Source organism: Microtus oregoni, unplaced genomic scaffold, assembly GCF_018167655.1.
Source record: "Microtus oregoni isolate MIOR12 unplaced genomic scaffold, Mior012 000000F_ref0000247, whole genome shotgun sequence".
In the NCBI taxonomy this organism is placed as follows: Eukaryota; Metazoa; Chordata; class Mammalia; order Rodentia; family Cricetidae; genus Microtus; species Microtus oregoni.
In genome coordinates this window covers 53,548,362-53,570,629 of record NW_024543059.1, presented here as the reverse complement: position 1 = coordinate 53,570,629, position 22,268 = coordinate 53,548,362, and the positions used below count along the sequence as shown (strand labels likewise).

Below are 22,268 nucleotides of genomic sequence, written 5' to 3'. Positions count from 1 at the left end.
ATCAGGACACAGAGAGATCCCCGGGGAGGAGCGAGCACCTGCTGCAGCTCACCTGGACTGCACCTCCATCAGGACAGAGCTGAACTCAGCGATGCATAACTGTTCAATGTACTCTAAGCCCTTTGTTTCATTGAAGTATTTCCTTTGGACTGTAGTGAAATTAACATTCTGAAAGAGATTTTAATTTTAAAATAAATCATTAAATGTCATGTTGTTGTTCAATACCGATTTCTTACCTAAGCCTAGTGGATCAGACCTAGAATCCCAACACGGAGAAGCTGAGGCAGGAGGATTTTCATGAGTTCAAAGTAGAGTAACACCTTGTCTTAAAAACAAAATGACCTGTACAAAAATAACTCTGGTTTATTAAACACCTTCCCAATATGTAATGTTTCCAATATTTAAATGAGTTTTTCTCATTTATAAAATGAAAATGGAAGCCGAGAGTAGTGGTATCCACCTTTAATCCCAGCACTTGTAAAGCAGAGGCAGGTAGATCTCTGTGAGCTGGAGGCCAGCCTGGTCTACAATGTCAATTCCAGGACAGCTAGAGCTATATAGTGAGACCCTATCTTGAAAACAAATAGGAAAGAAAGAAAGAAAATGGCTGTCCATCTTTCTGTGTGAATGACAGTACAATCTGTAATTCTCAATTGGAAATTACTTTCACGAACTTAACTGAATATATTAAGAACTATAATAAAACAATAAGCATGAGAGTCTCTGGCATCTAGGAACTGGATCCCACAGAAACATTACATGGGTTTTTCGGGTCCTCTCCAAGTTAACTGAGGAAAGGCACACCCACCCTTAGACCTAGGCGGTGCCATGATGGAATTGCATCAATTCCACCATCAAATCTACATGGGCACATGATTCAAAGTAATGCAGTAGCTCCTGGGTATCTTACTGTTTGCTTAGTTTTGTTTGAGACTAGATGTCCTTGTTCAGTCTGAAGGGAGCAAAAGCACCTTGGCCTAAGTGCTGCCATTTTGACTTCAGACTCCATTTTACATGTAGGGTAAAACAAAGTTCAGGTTCCCAAGCCGTAGGGGAGCTGTAACTTCCAGTAACTGACCCCCTCCTCCCTAAACCACAGAAATAGTCATTGTGTGTCTTTAGCTCTCTACAAACATTATGGCTGTCTCTAGAAACAGAGGAACAAATGAATCTGATTGGTTGGACTGGGAAGTTTACATTGTAGATCAGTTGACAAAGATAAACACACTCAAGGAAGCCCCTAACCTTTAAATCCTGATTGGTGAAAATTGTAACTGTAACTTGGCAACAAATGTTTGTGACTTTTGTGCTTATAAACCCGCTTCTGTCCCTGCCTGAGGCTGCCAGGAGAAACTAGCTCTGGAGTCCTTGTCCTGCAACCCTAATCGATCACTGATGCACTTATGTGGTGATTCATTAAAGTCTTTAGAAGCTGTAAGTGCTATCTCTCTCCTTCCTCGTGGCACAGAACAGGGTAGGTGTAACAGGTGAGGGTGGCCTGCACACCATGTCCAATGACAGTGGCTCTCTTTCTTCAATGAAACAGAGAGGAAAACAAAAGTAACGCTGTGAACTAAGAATTTACCTACTTTGAAAAAAAAGAGTATAAAGCCAGGTGATCCCACACTGAGGTGAGGGTAGAGGATCAAGAGTTAACTACCCAGCCTGCAGTGAATGAGACTGTGGTTCAAAGACACTTCTCTCCCCAAGAAAATAATGGACAAGCAAGAAGGGAACAGTGGACTCTGGAGTATGCTCTGTTATGACTACCGGAGCCTTCATCAGGCAGGAACACACATGCCAGAACTTTTATAAGCATCTCATTTCATCTTCACAATAAGTATACAAGTCCCTTTATTCTAATTTTCTCTAAGTAAAATTCTGAAAAGTCAAGTAACTTTTCACATGCCATCCAGTTCAGAGTTAACTTCTTTCACTCTGAGGCTCATGCTCCTTCTACTTCGCACTGCTCCTGACTTAAGAAGCTCTCTGTATGGTGACTTGGTTATAATAAAAACAATACAACATTCATTTTTCTCTCTTGTAATACTTTTGTCTGAAATATTTTCATGGCTTGATCCTTTACTCCTTCAGGATTTTGTTAGTACCACTAGCTGTGTAAATCCCTGTCTTTATGTCCTGATGATAACGGATTGTTCCCCACAATTTTTTAATATTTTGTTTGTTTGGTTGTTTGTGATACAGGAGGATCCCTCTACAAAGCCTTGATGTCATGGACCTCAATATGTACACCAGGTTGGCCTAGAACTCACAGAGTCCCCCTGCCTCTGCCCCCACCCCTGGTCTGTAGTTTGCAGTCGTTAACTGAAGTAGTTTTCTGCTCCCTCCCCTAAGGAGCTTTTTGTCCGTGTTATACCACATCAACAGACATCAGATGAGAACACCTCTTAACTACCAAATACATTTTTCTGTTTTGCTTAAAGTAGAATGCAGGTGTCAAATAGAGGGTATTCTCAATAAATTTTATGATTTTTAGTAATATATTAGACTCCAATTTGTATGAATTGACTATCTTGGGACCTTAAATATATAGCTAGTCAAACAGCTGCTTTTTATAATATCATGAAATGCAATCTAAATTTTGAATGCTACCAGAATGAAAACTTCCTTACCTTGAAATTTTCTGTGACCAGCGTAAACAACTTGGTTGAATTTCCCACAACACAAGCAGTATTTGACATTATTATTTCCAAAGGTGATAAAACTTTGAGCTTAGTGATCACCTGAAAATGTTAAAATAATCATTTTCTAAACGTAGGCAAAGAACAGTTTCCAAAGCAGTTCTGCATTATTCTAAGAACCAAATTGTTAAGATGTGCAGATAAACTCCAAAAGTCCTAATTCAATGTATTAAACAATTTCACCTAAATACAAATATGAAATATCAGAAACATAGGCCATATTTTACTCACTGGTTTTTACCAGTCTAAACTCAAAATCATTCTGAGTTTATCAAATATTTATTATCAATCCAAAACTTTTTAAATTAATGTGCTTGTTTTTTCTCTTTTGTGGTCTATAACCACTTCAAATTTGTAGCTGTAGGAACACCCACCTTTGCATACGTCGTGTTGTCTGCGAACTGCGACAAGATAATCTGCGGGCTCTTCAAGTCGATGCTGGCCATCCCGATCTCGCCTCTGGCCAGCCCTCTTCCTTCCACCACGGCTACGATGACTGACGGGGCGTGTGCAGACACGGCAGAGGACGTGGCTGGGAACAGTTGGCAGGTCAAACATACACATGAATGTCAACGGCTGTTTGTACTCCTTCATGTAAGACCTCAAAGCCCCGAATCTAGCTCTCTTTGTCTTTTATTTATTCTTTGATAACGTCACAGGTGAAACACAATGCACACTGACCAACACCCACTCCACACAGAGTACCACTCCACCGCCCAGCTTTTCTCTAATGAATCCCTCTAGTGCCGCCTGCGGGGATGGTGGCTGATCTTGCAGCCTTGACCTTGCACGGCTCTTGTACAGGTACCACGTCTAGTTAATACATCCAAAAGAGGAGCCTTTATCATCTTTGTTTGCCTGCTCGCTTTAGTTTTTCAAGACAGAATTTTCTCTGTGTAGTTCTGGCTGTCCTGAACTGCCATGGGCTAGGATTAAAGGCATGCACCACCACCACCTGGTGAACATTTTTTTTTAAAAAAACAAACAAAACAAAAACTCTGTTACTCAAAACAAATAAAACTATTAAAGCTCAAAGTATTGTGTCAGATTGAGATTGGTGGTGCACACCTTTAGTCCCAGCACTCTGGAGGCAGATCCCCTTGAGTCAAAGCCAGCCTGGTCTACAAATTGAGTTCCAGGGTAGCCAGGAATGTTACACCGAGAAACATTGTCTCAAAAAAAAAAAAAAGTATTATGTCAAAACTTAACTTCACATTAACGATGGTTTGCCTTAATTTTGAGACAGAATGTGTATCCCTAGCAACTTTGAACTTGCTAAGGAGAACAGACTGGCCTCTGATTTGAGGCAATCCTGTCTTCACCTCTCAAGAAGTATTGAGATTACAGGTAGATACTACCAACCACTGCCAGCTTGTAAGGTTTTAAAAAACTTGGAGGTGGCTATCCCTGTATCTAGTTACAGTTTTCTAACTCCTGGGATGAGCTCACATCCCAAGCTTTAATTTTACACATAGAAGATAAATTTATACATTGGTTTATTTTACAATTTAATGAAATAAAGTTATTAAGGGAATTTTGAATTTGGGGTTAAAATACATATTATTCAGCTTATTCTATCATAAAAGTGCTAAAATTATTTTATAATAAATAACCATAAAGCAAAAAGGATAATGTAGTAACTGTCATGTCTACTCAAGAGCTGGCTGCAAGCAACAAGTGGAAGTGTATACATATAAATGCGTGCTGTGCACCTACCACAGTGTCTAGCTCCAAGCATCAACATTCACTAAGTGCTTATCACATGTCAAGGGCATCTTAAATTATTTACTTCATTTAATTGTTACAAAATTCTATCAAACAGGTACTGTTATTTACTCAATTTATTTTAAGGGTGATTGCGAGATTGGGTCAGTGGAAGTGCAAGGGCCTACCGTGTGTCAGAACTTGGGTTTGGTTCACAATACTAGTAAGTGAATGAATAGATGAATGAAAGAATGAACGAATGCGTGTATGAAATCTCAAGTGTAAGAAAGACTACTGTGTTTAGGGTGGCTGCAATGCCGACGGGAAATGCTGGAGGTACTGCTAGAGAAATGTCAGCAGCCCTCACAATGATGCCCACATACTTACACTTGATGTGACGGCAATGGGGAAGAAATTAGGAGTACTGAATGTAGTGTGGCCGGTTCCATGGGCTTCACTCTATCTTCATGTTCATACGCTGAAGTTCTAATCCCCAACCACTAACACTATGATCTTATTTACCTATATCTGAAAGCCATGTTTGCTCTACAGAGCTTAGTAATATTAAGTGGCCATTTGAGGAGCCTTAGTCCACTAGAACTGCACACAAGTGTGAGAATATCAGGACGCAAAAACACTATGGGGAAAGAACTGAAGAGGAGCCAAGAGGAGGGCAAGTACAGAGGCCTCAGATAAGGAGATAAATGTTTAATGGAATCAACTTGTACTTGTTGTAGAAGACCCAGAAAAATGAATACAGTAAATGAACACAAAAATCAACAAAATACATATATAGTGTACTTTCTTTTTTTTGGGTTTTTTTTTTTTTTGAGACAGGGTTTCTCTGTGGTTTTGGAGCCTGTCCTGGAACTAGCTCTTGTAGACCAGGCTGGTCTCGAACTCACAGAGATCCGCCTGCCTCTGCCTCCCAAGTGCTGGGATTAAAGGCGTGCGCCACCAGTGCCCGGCTTATAGTGTACTTTCTAAAAGAAAGTACAATAACTATAAAAATCCTGAGTCTGTGGTTGGGTGTGAAAGGATCTCAGCCATGAGTTGAGGGGTGACTGTCGCTAAAGGTAGGTGTCGTTATCTAAACATATCCCCAAGTTTGTAAAAGGTATAATGACAGAGCTAGCGATGCGAATGTCAGCTCTGAGTCACCCATTTCCTACCCCCAATCTCAGTGGGCTGAGGTCTCAAGCTAGAGTTGGGTGGACTCGTTTCTTTGGTCTGCTTTGGTGGTTATCTGGGTGGACAGATGTTTGCTCCTACCTTCCCAGGAAGTCAGGCAACACTTACACACCCTGTAGCCAAGGCATTCTTATATATGCCCTTGAGAATTGGTGCACACCAAACATCCATTAATTGATCCCTCAACAAAATTAAGTACATTTAAACAATAATTAAAATTTTAGTATTAGAAAAACACTCAAGAATACTCTTAGGGTCAAAGTTTTCATTTCAATATCACACAAAAGAGATTCTTTTTCCTTTTTGTCAAAACAGTTCAAATATTCTAATGTTACATTTATTGACACTAGGAAGCATGTAGCCATGTCGCTACATAGGGGCCAATGACACACGTGCCATCCAGTTCTCCGTGTCCATGAGGGATGACTTGCAAGTGAGCTAACCACCCAATTTATAATTGACAAACTTTAAACTTCTCAGAAGAACATCAGGGTTATCTTCCACCAGTTTTACCTGAGTATCCTACATGTGGTGTCCAACTTTTATAGCCTGATCTCTGGGGATTTCCAGCAGACAACGGAGTTCTAAATATTTGTGGGTAATTGGTATCTCGTGCAGAAGATGAGCTTGTTGTACCAATAGGAAGATTGGATGCAACCGTGTGTTTTGCATGAGATCTTTTGTTTCCAAATGATGAACCTAAATTTGAAAATTTATGAATAATTCTTAGTGATTAGCATTAAGGAATTATGTATTAATCCTAAAACTTATCACATCTACTTTCTATAAATTCAATTTGATAATTTAAAAATTATAACAAATAATTAAATGATTGACAACTGTGTTCATAATGACTTTATTAGTCTGTATTATCATAATAGTGAGTTCCCTGATAACATTTTTGTACATGTATATATTGTACTTTGGTCATATTCAATCTCCATTATTATCCTCTCTTGCACCCTCCTACTCTACCAACTCCTCCTCTTCCCAGACAGTCCCCTCTACTTTCATGTCTCTTTTGATCACTGACAATTTGTTTGGTTGGTCAGTTTTTTGGGACAGAATTTCTGTGTGTAACAGTCCTGTCTGTACTGGAACTTGCTCTATAGACCAGGCTGGCCTCAAATTAAAGGCAAGCACCACCAGCACCTAAAGTTTGTTGTTTTTAAGATAAACCCTGCTGTGCGTCTCAGGGTGTGGTTGAACTCAATCTATAGTCCAGACTTGCCTTCAATTTACAGTCCTCCTGCCTCCGTCTCCTGAGTGCTGGAATTACAGCACGTGCTACCATACCTGGCTTGAGAATCACGTGCAAACATGCTGACATGGGGCTGGGGTGCAGCTCAGCAGGCAGAGTGCTCTGGGCTCCCAATGTGGTGATACATACCTGTACTCTCAGCACTTGAGAGGGGAGGAAAGGAGTTCAGAAGTTTAAGGTCATCCTGACCCAAAGAGTGAGCTGAGACCAACACGTGGAACTTCGCTTCAAAACTAAAGGAGCTATTCTGATACGGCTCTTGGGTCTATGAATCCACTGAGCCTACGCTTGCTAAAGTCAGAAGTTTCCCTCCAGCCCCCAGGTGTAGTTTACATTCTCACCAAGTGTCTCTGCCTATGCAAAAAGTGTCACAGTCAGCTTCAGGTTTTCTTGGCTCCAAGTCTTTCTCAGACAGATGCTTGCCAACACGCTACCTACTTTACAGCCATGTCATAACATTTCACACAGTGTACATCAATAGCCTAGCTGTGTCTGCTAACACACAAGTTCCAAACAAACACGCGAATGAAAACGCAGGGCTCTTCCACACCCTTTGATTCCTATGCCATGTGTCTTTGCTCTCCTTACACTACCTTCCTGGACCAAGTCCCTTTTCCTCCACCTTCCCATTAACTGGTGGCCTACAGAGTTTCAGACTTTGCAAACTTCACTCCTAAATATTGACTCTGGCATCTCATCTGTTTCCTGGTGTCTACTGACGTCATTTCCTGATAACGTTCAGGTTTTCATTTACAGCCTTCTCTCATCTCCCACACTGTACGGCAGGGTTAAGATTTCTAGTAACAGACAGATGACAAGGGTGTCGGCTTGCTTAGTGGAACACACACTCATGGTCAGTCATTCGACTCTGTTCTACAGTAGGGTAGTAGTATATAAAAATCAACAAACATGTTGTGTGTTTTCAAAATTATTTTTATATATTGAAATTTGATTTTTACATAATTTTCACATGCCAAAAAAATAACAGTACTTTTGAATTTTTTTTCAACCCTTTAAAAATTCAAAAGTAGTTGGACTTGGTTGTACATGCCTCTAATCCCAGCTCTTGGGACATAGAGGCAGGCAGGCCTGAGTTCCAGGACAGCCAAGGCTACAGAATAAACTGTCTTGAAAAGAAAAGAAGCTCCCCAAACAGCATCAAAAACAAAATAAACTCTGAGTTTGAGGCAGGCCTGGCCGACATAGCCAGTTCGGGGACAGACAGGGTTATATACAGAGACTCCCATCTCAAAGAAAACTTCAAAAGTTAGGTCAGCAGTACAACTAACTCCGTGGTTACAAAGAGGACTTGAGTTCAGATCCCTGCTGGTTACCATCCAGCAAGGCTTGCCCTCCACCAGCCTAGCTGATGCAGTCCTTTCACATTTAAGGATAAGGCAGAAAGCCATGGAAGAGGATTCCTGCTGGTAAGAAACAGCGCACAGTCATAAGAAACACTCAGAATCATGCAGTAGCCAGTGCAGCACCCACGCCTACAATTTTCAGTGCTGCGGGTCTGAGGTAGGAGGAACTCAACTTCAAAGGTCTCAACTGAGCTACACAGGGAATCTGAGACCAAGCTCCTGGGCTACACAGAGAACTCATACACATAAAAAGTATACAACTCTACAAAGTAAAAATAAAGAAATGTCACCATTATCTAACAACTTCTTAGGCATAAACTTTTATGTCTTCTCAGAATTTCTAAGTGTCAAAGGGTGAACACATTCTTTCTACCAGTATTCTTTATTACAAGCCATTTTGAACTTTTGTTCATCTTACTTAACTCTTGAAAACGTTATGCTCTCTCTCACACAGGCACACACACATGCTCACTCCCAAAAGCCCCCACACATTCAACCATGCACACACACACACACACACACACACACACGCACACACGCAGAATAAATGTGTCTTGTGTCTCAGTTCTGTTCCAGATTCCCGTTTTAGCGTTGTCAGACAGATAGGTCATCCTCATGACTTAGGAATCATGCCTCCGTAATTCTTAAGCTTGTTTCCCTTAAACACTTTTAACCTAATATTAAACATAGAAGACTTCAACAAGTATTTCTTCACTCATAAAATCCAGTCAGCCAATCCTTGCTTTATCCTCCACATGAGTTGAACTGACCCTGAAGGACGTTTTCACCCGTTTAAATGTATGGGTGTTCAGCCGGTATGTATGCCTGAGCATCACAGAGGCCAGAAGAGGGCAACTGTTTGTAACTCCATCTGATGCCATGTGGATGCTGGGAACATGAACAGCGTTAAGTGCCCTTAACCCATGAGCCATCTCTTTTGTCCCAGAAGGACCTATTTTTAATAGCAAGCATCTGAATTAGATGGGATGTTCACTTTAACCTGCTATCATCCCATTTTAGTACTAAAACCCATCAGCCAAAGCTCAGCTCTCCACTAAAAGAAAACGTACACACAGTGTCCCACTCACGGAAGTAGGGCACCAGCGAGATGACCCACCAAGCCTGACTCCCAGAGCCCACCTGGTGGAGGTAGAGCACTGTCTCAGGAACTTGGTCCCCTTGCCTGCTGACCCTTGTCACATACTCACAGGGGTTTCAATAGAAAAGTGAAGACATTTTCTTTTGAGGAAACTGAGCCAGGATTGGTGGCTCATGGCATAATCCAGCATTCAAAAGGCTAAAGCAGGATTGCTTGAAAATTTCAAGCCAGGATTTTCTATTAGTGAACTTAAGGGAAGCCTGGGCCATACAGAACTTACTAAAACAAGAGGTGATTGAAACTTTACATGGCTATACTAGTTAGCAGAGCTAGGTCACACTTCCTCTCAGCTGTGAAGAGATTTCTTTCTCTGTGTTTTATTTGGTTTGCAATTGAGACTAGCTCATTCTATAGTTTGGGCTAGCCTTCAACTGTGGTCGCCAGTGTTGGGTTTAAAGCGCGAACAACCCCACCCCCATCAGTAAAGACTTGTAGTTACTGCCCTTAGCATCCTCTAGGAAGGCCCGGCCGCTGTGGTACCCAAGCCCCAGCTGCTGGTGTCAGCCACCCTTGCCCAGCCCGGCCCGGCCCGCTGTGGTACCCAAGCCCCGGCAGCTGGTGTCAGCCACCCTTGCCCGGCCCGGCCCGCTGTGGTACCCAAGCCCCGGCTGCTGGTGTCAGCCATCGTTGCCCGGCCCGGCCCGGCCCGCTGTGGTACCCAAGCCCCGGCTGCTGGTGTCAGCCATCGTTGCCCGGCCCGGCCCGCTGTGGTACCCAAGCCCCGGCTGCTGGTGTCAGCCATCCTTGCCCGGCCTGGCCCGCTGTGGTACCCAAGCCCCGGCTGCTGGTGTCAGCCACCCTTGCCCGGCCCGGCCCGCTGTGGTACCCAAGCCCCGGCAGCTGGTGTCAGCCACCCTTGCCCGGCCCGGCCCGCTGTGGTACCCAAGCCCCGGCTGCTGGTGTCAGCCATCGTTGCCCGGCCCGGCCCGGCCCGCTGTGGTACCCAAGCCTCGGCTGCTGGTGTCAGCCAGCCTTGCCCGGCCCGGCCCGCTGTGGTACCCAAGCCCCGGCTGCTGGTATCAGCCATCCTTGCCCGGCCCGGCCCGCTGTGGTACCCAAGCCCCGGCTGCTGGTGTCAGCCACCCTTGCCCGGCCCGGCCCGCTGTGGTACCTAAGCCCCGGCTGCTGGTGTCAGCCATCGTTGCCCGGCCCGGCCCGGCCGCTGTGGTACCCAAGCCCCGGCTGCTGGTGTCAGCCATCCTTGCCTGGCGTGGCCCGCACGGGGCTGCTGCTGCTGCTGCTCATGTCGGCCGCCGCACCCTCCGTGCTGGGCCGGGACGCAGAGGCCAAGGGCCGTGTGTGCAGGGTCATCCTCCCCGGGGTCGTCCAGTGTGGGGAACTCGAGGTTGACGAGACCTCCTGCCTCAGCATCCCTCAGTCCTTCCTGACAGACGGCTTCGAGCACCCGAAAGCTCCAAGGCCGCGCCTCCGGCAAAGGGCGGGAGAACAGGCGCAGGCGCAGTGCACTCACGGCGCAGGAAACGCACAGCGCAGGCGCGGTTCGGAGTGAACCGTTCGTTACCTTTGCATTGCTGGTGTAGGAAAGCGCTGTTCTGTTCTCTTGCCCCCACCCCCGCACTTTATTCAAAGCACAGGTAAGCCAACAATTGAAGGCCCAGCAATGGTCATCAACTTGGCTGTCAATTGTCACAACAGGCTTTTAATTTTCACACTAGCCAAGCACTGGACTGAACACGTGAACCAATTCTATCCTCAATACACAATACACGTACCCCTGTGCCTACAATAAGGCTGTGTTGTACACACGGCAACACACATGGCAAAGCCAGCAGTTACCAATCCAATTGTCTGACTTCTAGTATTAGCTTCAGAGTAGGGAAAAAGAAAATTGACTTAAACCTTTGGAAAACACTTTACAGCCCTTAAATATAGTAACTCCCAGGAGCAGAATTTAGGATGAATGTTCTCTAATTAGAGAACTTCAATGCAGTACAAAGGTTTGAGTAAGAATGTGTTTGAAAGCCTAGAGCAGAAATGCCTGTTAGAGTAGGTGTGGCCTTGAGGTTTCTAATCAAGGCAGTTTCTTCCTCTTACAATCCTGTTGTAGAAGTTAGCAAGGTTGCTAACTGCAGGCCACCATCCTAATGGACTAAACCTCTGAAACCATGCACCAATTAAATACTTTCAAGACAGGATTTCTCAGTAGCTTCCAAGTGTGTAATGGAACTTGCTCTGTAGACCAGGCTGCTGGAAATGAAGGTGTGCACCTCCACTGAGTTGTTTTTGTACTCACTGCAATATAAACGGGACATGTAGACTATACTCGGTATAACCTCATGGTCTGGCTAAAACACTTAAGCAACTCTTATGTAAACACATGAACACTGAACTCCTATCTAACCTGTAAAGATCAGGTATATGCATTTGACAGATTGCTTGCTTGAATTCAGGTGGATGCCCAGAATCCTAGCACTCAGTGTGAAATGACTGTTGTCTAGTATCAAGTGGGACTGTCTAAGGGCAGAGGGGAGGGCGATGGCGCTATTCCCTTCCTTTGGCATTTATCTGACCCAACAGTTCCCCTAATCTGACCAATCCACCTAATCATATTCAACCTCAATATAATCTCAAATGTCCAAAGTTTCCAGAGATTCAAATTATCAGACTCAAGAAACAGTTCCACCTAAACCCATTCAGTAAACCAATTCATTTGGTGGGGGAGCAAAAATAATTACTTTTAGGACCATTGGTGACTTAGATACCTGCCCGCCTCTGAACTTTAATAGACCTGGGTTCCCTGAAACATTTACCCAGAGCCCAACCTGTGCATCTCATGAGTTCTGAGATAATCCGTTAGAAACAAAGTAAATGTTTCATTTCTAAGAAAACAGCTACATACTCAACAGCCACTCAACATTTTGTACATCTTTTATTTAAATGAGTTTTACTCACTTGTATTAACAAAAATCATTTTCCATCAATCATTACAGGTCAACAGGACATGGGGAGGCATCAAATACCAGCTCTTAAGCTTGCTGTTATGAAGACATCAAAACAAACTTCAAGTAGACTAAAACTGTAATGTTTGGACACTACAGAAAATCTAAATACAATGTATTTTATACCACATATAATTATGATTGCATTAACATGATATACAATATTAACAGTCACTCCAGGTTCAACTGCACACATCTTCCCATGCCTGTCCGACTCTAGCTCACTAGTTCAGGCTGGACATTGACCCTCTGAAGCACTTCTTCAGGCATGCAAAAGACAGGACTAACAGGTTTAATCTGTTCTTCTCCCAGAAGTGACAATCCAGCAATGCCAAATAAGGTATGAAAAGGATCCACCTGTGGGCAGTTCATAACAGTGAAAGGTAAGAACTCTGCACAGAATCAAGTTTAGTCATTTTTGTATACAACTAAAAAGTTTTTAACATGCAGGACCTCACAAACAGTATTGTAAGAAATTTCTATAAGCTCTAGCCTTTATGTTACAAATTCACAAAAACTCAGAGCAACCTTTGGACCAAATGTTAGTTCTATAACCAAAAGGCCCAGAATCATAAAATTGAGCCAACAATGAAAAACTGCAGAACCATGGAATTGTACTTGCCATATCTCCGGGTCTGTCAGCAAAGCCTCCGGTCTCTTCATCTTGACATGCTAAGATGAAGCTGCGCAGCTTTTCTCTGTCAATCCAATGAAGCCTCCCAATTATCTTCAAGGAGGCCAAAACCCACCAGGAATAGCACACATCTGGTAACTAGAAGGGGAAACCAGTCAGACTGTGGCAGGTTGAGACCACTACCCATACATTGGTACCCACCCCACTTTAGTACTAGATGGCAAGCATACATGTGCATACAGCTCCCTCACTCACAAGCACATCAAGTTAGCACACACAGGTTCTCTCTGCTCCTCTCACATAGCAACTAACTACATTCAGTTGTTAATAAGTACAAATGCTAGTTTGTACATTCTGTAATTTCTGCATGTGCCAGCACTATCCACAAGCAAACAAATTACACGGCTACAAGATCAAATGCTCTGCAGAAATAAACATCCTTCACTCAGAGGATCTCAGTATCTACAGCAGCTTTCGGATGTTGAACACATTTAAGTTCACTTTTATTTTACTTTTGATGTATGCTAGCTAAATGAACAGCACACAGCAACTCTGTGGCTACCAGGCATGCTACCTGAGCAGTCTGGATTCAGAGTTAACTATATTTGAAATGTTCACCATGGTCCTTTTATTTATTGACAGGGTCTTTCTATGTGGCCCTGGCTATCTATCCTGGGTCTCTGTAAGTAGACCAGACCAGAGTGACTTCAAACACACAAGCATCTCATGACCAAGTCTCCCCAGTGATTCAATTACAGGCTGAGCCACGCCCAACCCCTGTATCACTTGTGAATGCCATGGTAGCACCTACACATTCCAAGCCTGGAAATGGACTTGTGGTTCATGAGAACCCCAACTTCTACTTCTATCATGACCGCTCACTCTCCTTAAGGAATATTTGCAGAAAACACAATTGAGTTTTAAGCACAGGACACCACCCACTCAAGGCTGTAACAAAAAGCCAGCACAAGTAATACCTTCTCAGGTCTTCCATTGAGTCCGCCTGAGGGCAGCTGTCGTTCACAAAGCCACCAACCAAGTAAGTCAGAGTTCACTTGATGCAACTGACTGGTTATTGCCAGGAATCCTGTGCAACAATAGATCTAAAATTACAGACATAAAGTGCACAGGTATAACTTAATAGGAAGTGACAGACACTACCAAGATGACTAAAACTCCATCCTGTATAAGGTGTATTTTAGGATTCCCTGTCACAGTGAAATGCTATGCTTGGAATTTTTAATGGTCAATTAATTTACAACTTAAATTATGTTCTCTGGGCAAGCAAATATTTGCTAACTTTGCTAACTCAGTGGGTTTTGTTAGAATGTTTTCATTGTATATTAAGGTCACAGGTGGAGATTCATATCTATAATCCAACAGCCTGCAACTAACAGACGTAGGACACGCCCCACACCACTTTCCTGATCTCACAAGGTCTGGCCATTCACAGCACAATATTATCATAAAACACCCGTCATCTTTTAATACTGTTATTTCCTCTAAATTTTATTAAATAGCAATATTACCTGCCCAGCATGAGATTCGGAGCCTGGTCTGCACCCAAATCCACCATCAAAGTTCATACAGGCCAAAACAAATTCAATGGCCTTTTCCACATTAATAGCATCAAGCTTGCCCTACAAAAACAAGTAAAACCTATTACAATCACCCAGAGCCCTCATAAATGTTTAATGAGGTCCCCCAACACAACATTTAAAGCTTACCAAGAGAGCCAAAGTTGCCACTGCACAAAATGAGAACCTGGTATCAATTTCTCCTAGAAGACAAAGAGCCAAGGTAGTCACATCAATACAAGTTTCCAATGAACAAACTCTGAACCATGCTCACTCAATTTCCCAAAGCCCAGGCTATCTTACCCCAAAACCCAAGAAAACCAGCTAGAAAAACAAAGTCTTTTGGGCCCTCCAAGCTATTTAGAGAGGGAAGGAACCTATAAAATGCAAGGTTTATATGCTAATAAATTCAAGTTAATACATCAACACCCTACTTTATAAAAAAGGTTCACATCCCACAAAGCAGCTGGTCTCAGGCCTGCATTCTGTCTCACCCCAAAACAAATTATGTAGATCAGATTTTTTTCTACATCCCAACTCAGGTATTTACTGAGTAGATAAACTTTTCAAGACTTTTCAGGGAGTTCAGCCCTTCAAAGCCCCAAACACTGGGGATAAACGTGAACCTACCTTATCTTTTAGAGTGGGTGCTGACAAGCCAGCACGGGCATGCTGGGACCTCCAGCAGGCCATTTACTCCAGATAGACCAACTGCTTAGTGGGACCTGAAAAGACGGAACAACTTGAAATCTTAGGATTACTACCAAGACAAAGATGTTCTGAGTATGGAGTAGATAAACCAGGCTTACCCCAAATGTCTCCAGCAAATGAACCATCCTCTTTCTGCAGACTCTGAACATAGGCCACAACCTTATCCACGTCAATGACGTTAACGCTGTCATACAGCGTGAGAATCTGAAAGATAGAAGCATAGCAGATTCGTTCTGTAGCTAAGCCACCATTCATTTAACCCTGAGTGAAAATTAGTCATTCCAAACCTTTAATCACAATGTTTTGCTACACAAACCATTGATAATCTAAGAAACTCAAGAAGAGGCAGGACTTAAACATCCTTTGGCTCTTGACAAAAATCAATTTCACCTGAAGTCAGTTTCAGTTACATACTGATGAAATGTCCCCTCCAAGGTCTCAGAGTCTCTGAAAAAGCATCATGTTGGCATTCAGCTAATACATGCCTTGACAGACATCACTGACCTTGTAGGAAGGACTAGAAGGAAGTTAACTGACTCTCCCCATCAATCCCAACTCCAGCCCCAGGAATCGAGTCACAAGCGCCTACCTGGACAGCGCTCAGAGTGTAGAGAAGATGCGGATCGTGCCCAATGCTCGCACTTATACCCCCACACTCATGCTGGCACGACTTGATAAACACCAGGATTTCCTCTCTGTTCATGCGATGGAGCTGTCCCATGAGGTCCATCACCGTCAAACCCCAGTAGATGCCGCTCATCCTCAGGTACTCAGACATACAGTATTCCTAGAGAAGTTTCAATTTATCAAAACTCCTAAAAGGGCCGTTTCACGTACAGTCCACCTCACTGGGAGCAACCAAAGTGAGGCTTTGCTTTCCCAAGCACCAACAGCAGGTTTATTAGGCAAAAGTAACCAATATTCCTACTTTTTTGCCAGACATCCAATTCTTGTCATTTACAAATGAAGCCTATGTATATGGAAAGATAAACACTGCTGAAGACGGAACCCTACATGGATCCCAGAATCTCATGCTGCAGCAAATAAAGCATAGCCCAGTTTACAGGTATTTCTTGAGGTGAGGACCTCCCTGGCATGTGGGAAGCCAAACCCTGGGCTTAGAGTAGGCAGGTGGACAGCTGACAGGGAAGTCCACAGGACTCTTAAGCCTAGAATCACCCTAAATTGAATGCCCAGCTAAGAAGTTACGGATATAACCAAGCATCAAGCGTTTACCAGCACTACACTTCTCTAAGACCCGGATATACAGATGCCGTATGGAAAGCATTTCTACACAATGATGCCCCTTTGGAGGTCTCTTCACTTAGCATGGTTTTCCCTCCAGTGATCCTGGCTCAGTGAGCCACTGGACGCTTAGATCACAGGTGCGTGGCAACTCCAACTTTTCCTGCCATTATTTATTTCCCCAGGAACACACTACATAAAGTTTAGGTAAAACCTTTTCAAGGTCTCAGCGTAATTCTAGAGCTAAAGTGTTATTACACATCAGCAAGATTCAGATAATACATGCCAACACATCATTGACCTTCAAGGTTATACCTGAGCCAGAAAGGAGCAGACTCTCCTGCTGGCAAATCCAAGCCTACTTCAGAGTGCCAGGAAGCGCTCTGTCAACATTTCTGGTATACAAGGCACACCTATCAAGCTAGACTTCAGCCCTCTGCAGTGAGATAGTGCTGAAGAAACCAGCCAAATACTTCTTATAGCTGTTAGTCTGAGAATCTACGTACATAATCATCCTTCTTGGAGCCATAGGAGGCAATGTAATCGGCATGCTTCTCCAGTAACAGGGTGTCAGGAGCGTCTGACTTGATGGTGACATCCTTCTGCGGTGTACCCTTGCAGTAAACAAGCAGATTTCGTCAGTACTCACATGGTCTGACCCTTTATATACACGCTTAACATCCGCCTAAGGTTTTTTCTTTACATTGCTTTCATCGTCCTGAAAACAACCCAGCCTCAAATGTGCCCGGCATCTTCAGGTCTCAGAGTAACTCTAGAGCTAAAGTGGTTAATAATCAACTTTAGATTCAGAATACATGCCAGCTCATCACTGACCTGAAATGACCGTTTTTGTCGAACGCAGGCACGTTCAACGAGGTTGAGATTTCAGAACACCTAGAGTCCTCAAATGTTGCCCCCACTACCATCTAAGAGTCTACCTCGCTACCAACCACAAGTAGGTCAAACGAATTACCAAAATTTCGATTCACCATCTCTGCTATGAAGGCCTGCCTCGTTTGAACTCCCTGTGTAGACCAGGCTGGCCTCGAAATCAAGAGATCCGCCTGCCTCTGCCTCCGGTGTGGGCCTAGGCTGGCTAGCTCTCTTTCCAGTTAAAAATCTTTAGCTTTGAAACAGTATTTTTAACGATTTTTAAAAATCTATCCCAAATTATTGTTTACAAAAAGCATTCAAAATCAGGTATAAAGAGGGGCGGGGGGGGGGGGGTTAGAAAACGACGACACAGGCACACCCAAATCCCTGCTGCAGGGAACGAAATCAGGCCGCCCAGAGGAGCTGCGGAAAACGCTGAGCAATCGCAAGGAACCTTCCCAGTCCGGCCTGAGGAGTCGGAGGCAGGAGGATGGCCGGGGGCTCTAGGCCAGCCTGGGCTCCAGAAGAGAGCATCAGCCTTGCAGGCCCTCCCGCCGCCCCCTGCCAAGCCAGCCCGGCCGCCCGACTCCCGAGCACCGACACCATCCAGCTCTCACCATGTCCGCGCGCAGAAAGACTGAAGCTCCGCCCGAGCACTGGAAGTCAGCGCCCGCGCGCCTGCGCACACGCGCCCGTCCGCCCTCCCTAGCCGGTTCCGCGCAGCCCGAAGGACCCCGCGGTCACCGTTTAGCCGGCCGCACTCCTGCCTGAAGGACTCGGCGGTCACAACGAAGCCGGCCACGCTTCTGCCTGAAGGACCCCGGGCTGGAATTGTCGCGCAGCTCCAAGAGTGGTTTCCTTGGGATCGGTTTCAGCCCCTGTGTAAATCGGGAGTGGCGGTGCTGACCTGGAATCCTAGCACTGGGGAAGCAGAGACGGAAGGATCAGTAGTTCAAATCCCCACCTGTATAGGCACTTGGAGGCCAGCCTGGCATAGATTCTCTAGGGAAAAAAAAAGAATAAATTATGGTATATCTGTTACCCAGTTAATTAAAAAGAACAAAAAGCACCATATATGCTATGGAAAGATGCTTAAAAGATAGCATATAAAAATGCATGCTTATCGTGGAATAGCTCTTGGATTTGAACCTTGAAACTACAAAAATAATGATTACTTTTTTTACTCTATATTAGTAACGTACGGTTTAACCTCTTCATTTTAACTCCTCCTCCTCCTCCTCCCCCTCCTCCCCCTCTGCCCCCTCCTCCTCCTCCTTTTTTCTGTAGCTTTGGAGCCTGTCTTAGAACTATCTCTTGTAGACCATCCACCTGCCTCTGCCTCCCAAGTGCCAAGGTTAAAGGCGTGTACTACCACCGCCTGGCCCTTTTCTTCTTTTTAAGGTTCTGGGGATTGAACTCACACCTTTGAAAATGCCAGGCACGTGATCTTGGACTGGATCAGAAATCACCTGAGAGATAGCCCTGGTCACTCCTGGGGGAGGTTTGCTTACTTGGGCTATCAGAAGGGGAAAGGCCCACGGAAAAGTGTTCTTAAAGAAATTGCTAGCTCAGCCGGGCGGTGGTGGCACACGCCTTTAATCCCAGCACTTGGGAGGCAGAGGCAGGCAGATCTCTGTGAGTTCGAGACCAGCCTTGTCTACAAAGGGAGTTCTAGGACAGGCTCCAAAGCTACAGAGAAACCCTGTCTCGAAAAACCAAAAGAAAAAAAAATTGCTAGCTCAGAGACATCTATTAAAATCCAAATGTCAGGCCAAGTGTGGCAGGGCACACCTTAATTTGTGGCACTCAGGATGCCAGCTGGTGGATCTCTTTGAGTTAAAGGCTAGTCTGGGCTGCAGAGTTAGTTTTGGGCCATCCAGGGTTACATAGTGACCCTGTCTCAAAAAAGTAAAAAACAACAGCAAAAAAAACAAACAAACACTTTTCTAAGCTTCTTAGTTGACTTTACTGCTGTTAAGTTTCACATGCTATAAACTGCATGCTGTGTCTGTTCATAATTCAGATCTTTAAGTCTAATCCCCATAGTGACTGTTTGTGGGGGACAGAACCTCTGAGAGCTAATTGTCCCAAGGGTGGAGCCCTAACAAGTGGGATGAGCGCCCTTTCCAGAGGCCACACCACCCGGTACTTTATAGCACTATATTATTTGTGTTTTTTCTATTTTTTTAAATATATTTATTATGTATACAGCTTGCATGTATATCTGCACACCAGAAGAGGGCACCAGATTTTATCATAGATGGTTGTGAGCCACCATGTGGTTGCTGGGAACCGAACTCAGGACCTCTGGAAGAGCACTCAGTGCTCTTAACCTCTGAGCCATCTCTCCAGCCCCCTATTATTTGTGTTTTAATAAATAAAGTTTGCCTGAAGATCAGTGCAAAGCAGCCACACTGGCCAGCATACAGGCCAGGCAGTGGTTATACACACCTTTCATCCCAACATTAGAGAAAAATAGAAAATGGGAGGAGTCAGGTCTCATGCTCAGTCTCAATCTGAGGATTCATGGAGGCGGGATAGCCTATTTTCAGTCTGAGGTAGAGGTGAGAGCCAGTGGCTGGCTGCTTTGTTTTCTGATCTTGAGGTTGAACCCCAACATCTGTCTCTGGGTTTTTATTTTCCGCGCTACAGTTCTTTCTGCCTTAAGAGGATACTACAAGAGACAGTAGCCGGAAGCCTGGCAGAGCGCATTCACCAGAAACCAGCTGCGCTGACAGCCTGCTCTTGGAATTACAGGTCCCAGCAGTGAGGGAAGTACTTTTCTGTTGTTTCTAAACCATACACTTCTTGGGATTTTGATGTAACAGCTCAAGCTAAGGTCTATAGTACTTGCTGCTAGATACAACTGGGGGTGTGTGCTAGGTATCACACATGCAAAACACATTGAACATGCAAAGCACATACGCGATTACTTAGTTATACCTTGGTCATAATAGTAATTTATAAACACTTACTTTTAAGATTTATTTTTATTTTATGTGCTTGAATGCTTTTTGCCTGCATGTATGTATGTACATCATACACATGCCTGGTGCTCAAAGGCCCAAAGAGAGCATTGGATCCCTTGAGCAGGAGTGACAGGCGGTTGTGAGCCACAGTGGGTCCTTTCAGGAATGGCAAGTGCTCTTAACTGCTGAGTTTTCAGCCCAGCTTTTTTTTCCCCAAGGAGTCTTGCTGTGTCCCCCAAGCTTGCCTCAGATTCATAATCCTTCTGCCTCAGTAGTGTTGGGATTCTGGTTATGTGCTGTGGTGTCTGGGCTGCTGGACTCGGTTCCAGTTCCCCGAGCACGCAGATGCCTGCAGATCTATGCTCCCAAATAAATAAACCTCTGCTGTACTCCATTCTGGGCTAGTGTGGACCTACTTTTAAATCGCAACAGTGCCCAGCTTTTTTTTTTTAAACTAAGGGTATATTCCTGAGATGTATCCTTTATACATCCTTTATGTATCCTTTATGGACACATGTAAGTGTTTTCTTGAGCTCTGAGCCTTCCAGCTTATTATTACAGCTGAGGGAGGGGTCGTGGGAACTGCTGTGAAATATCAGTTTAAGATGTATTATTTATTTATGCTGTGGAACATTTGTCATTAATGATGCAAAGATGTATTGCATTCTTTCATGTTGCATCTGTTTGACTTTGTAAAGCTGTGTTACTTTGCCTGCCTAAAACACCTGATTGGGCCAATAAAGAGCTGAATGGCCAATAACGAGGCAGGAGAAACAGGTGAGGCAGGTGGGCAGCAAGAATAAATAGGAGAAATCTAGGGACTAGGATGAGAGGTGGGAAAAGAAGGAGAGGAGGACGCCAGGGACCTGTCCGCCAGCCAGCCAGCCAGCCAGCCAGCCACGGAATAGAAGGAAAGAAAGATAGCTGAAAGTAAAAAGCCCAGAGGCAAAAATGTAGTTAAAGAGAAATTGGATAATTGATGCTAGAAAAGCTGGCTAGAAACAAGCCAAGCAAAGGCCAGGCATTCCTAAGTAAGAAGTAACCATGTATTTATTTGGGAGCTGGGTGGTGGGCCCAGGAAAAGAAAAATGAGGACTACTGAGAAGTCAAGATCAATGGCAATGGGTTTCTGATCCTACTGCACGTACTGGCTTTGTGGGAGCCTAGGCAGTTTGGATGCTCACCTTACTAGACCTGGATGGAGGTGGGTGGTCCTTGGACTTCCCACAGGTCAGGGAACCCTGATTGCTCTTTGGGCTGACAAGGGAGGGGGACTTGATTGGGGGAGGGGGAGGGAAATGGGAGGCGGTGGCGGGGAAGAGACAGAAATCTTTAATAAATAATAAAAAGAAAAAAAGGAAAGAAAAATGAACAGACAAGCAGAAAACAAAAAAAACAACTACAGGGAACACCTGAATTTGTAACTTTATTGGGCAGAGTATAGGGGGCCTGAAGACCAAAACGTGTGAAATGGTGTAGTTTTGTCTTTGTTGTTTCTGTTGCTACAACAAACACCTTGACAAAAGCAACAGAAGGGAACACTCATGTGACCCATGGCTCAGGGCCATAGTCTGTAGGGAAACAGCATGATATCAAAGAACAGAAGAACCAGAAAACATTGTCACTTAGCTTCATTTCTTTCTCAAGTACTTAATACCGAATTCACAAACTGCGGCCATTATTTCATGTTTATATTTTCTGTGGTCTTTTTGTTTGTTGTTTTTCAAGACAGGGTTTCTCTGTGTAGCTTTGGAGTCTGTCCTGGAAGTCGCTCTGCCAACCAGGCTGAGATCTGCCTGCTTCTGCCTCCTGAGTGCTGGGATTAAGTGTGTGCACCACCACCGCCCTGCACTTTCTGTGGTCTCTAACAGAAGATCTACTAAAACTGCACACAGACACACGACACCATGGAATAGTG

The 22,268-nt window shown here is 44.3% G+C and overlaps 2 protein-coding genes and 3 non-coding genes across 5 annotated transcripts in view; all 5 read right to left on the bottom strand.

The window, feature by feature from the left end:
- The window catches only part of Msh4 (mutS homolog 4), a 43,583-nt gene extending 37,361 nt beyond the window's left edge, over positions 1–6,222 (bottom strand). Inside the window, exons 1-4 of the mRNA XM_041658360.1 lie at positions 6,111–6,222; positions 3,077–3,234; positions 2,634–2,744; positions 53–168 (exon numbers count right to left, since the gene is read on the bottom strand). Of these exons, the coding sequence (XP_041514294.1) occupies positions 53–168; positions 2,634–2,744; positions 3,077–3,148 (299 nt within the window). The 5' untranslated portion in view covers positions 3,149–3,234; positions 6,111–6,222. The remainder of the gene's footprint in view (positions 1–52; positions 169–2,633; positions 2,745–3,076; positions 3,235–6,110) is intronic.
- A 6,030-nt stretch (positions 6,223–12,252) lies between these two features.
- On the bottom strand, positions 12,253–18,040 carry Rabggtb (Rab geranylgeranyltransferase subunit beta). The gene is made up of 9 exons (XM_041649723.1): positions 17,999–18,040; positions 17,015–17,122; positions 15,853–16,050; positions 15,362–15,467; positions 14,703–14,755; positions 14,505–14,615; positions 13,953–14,078; positions 12,964–13,113; positions 12,253–12,698 (listed from the first exon to the last, which is right to left on the bottom strand). The coding sequence occupies exons 1-9, from the start codon at positions 17,999–18,001 to the stop codon at positions 12,558–12,560; spliced, it is 996 nt and encodes a 331-aa protein (XP_041505657.1). The 5' UTR covers positions 18,002–18,040; the 3' UTR covers positions 12,253–12,557.
- LOC121454989 lies at positions 15,696–15,768 on the bottom strand. The gene has a single exon (XR_005975401.1). It is a non-coding gene; the product is annotated as a small nucleolar RNA SNORD45 (small nucleolar RNA).
- Positions 16,729–16,810, bottom strand: LOC121454975. The gene has a single exon (XR_005975399.1). It is a non-coding gene; the product is annotated as a small nucleolar RNA SNORD45 (small nucleolar RNA).
- On the bottom strand, positions 17,264–17,343 carry LOC121454981. Its single transcript, XR_005975400.1, has one exon. It is a non-coding gene; the product is annotated as a small nucleolar RNA SNORD45 (small nucleolar RNA).
- Positions 18,041–22,268: the final 4,228 nt, after the last annotated feature.

Bases quoted from the DNA above. Each gene is read 5' to 3' on its own strand.
- Rabggtb (XM_041649723.1), bottom strand. The intron at 13,114-13,952 runs GTATTACTTGTG...TTCCCCTTCTAG, and splicing joins TCAATGGAAGACCTGAGAAG to TTACCAGATGTGTGCTATTC. The intron at 12,699-12,963 runs GCAAGTACAATT...AACTGCCCACAG, and splicing joins CTGACAGACCCGGAGATATG to GTGGATCCTTTTCATACCTT.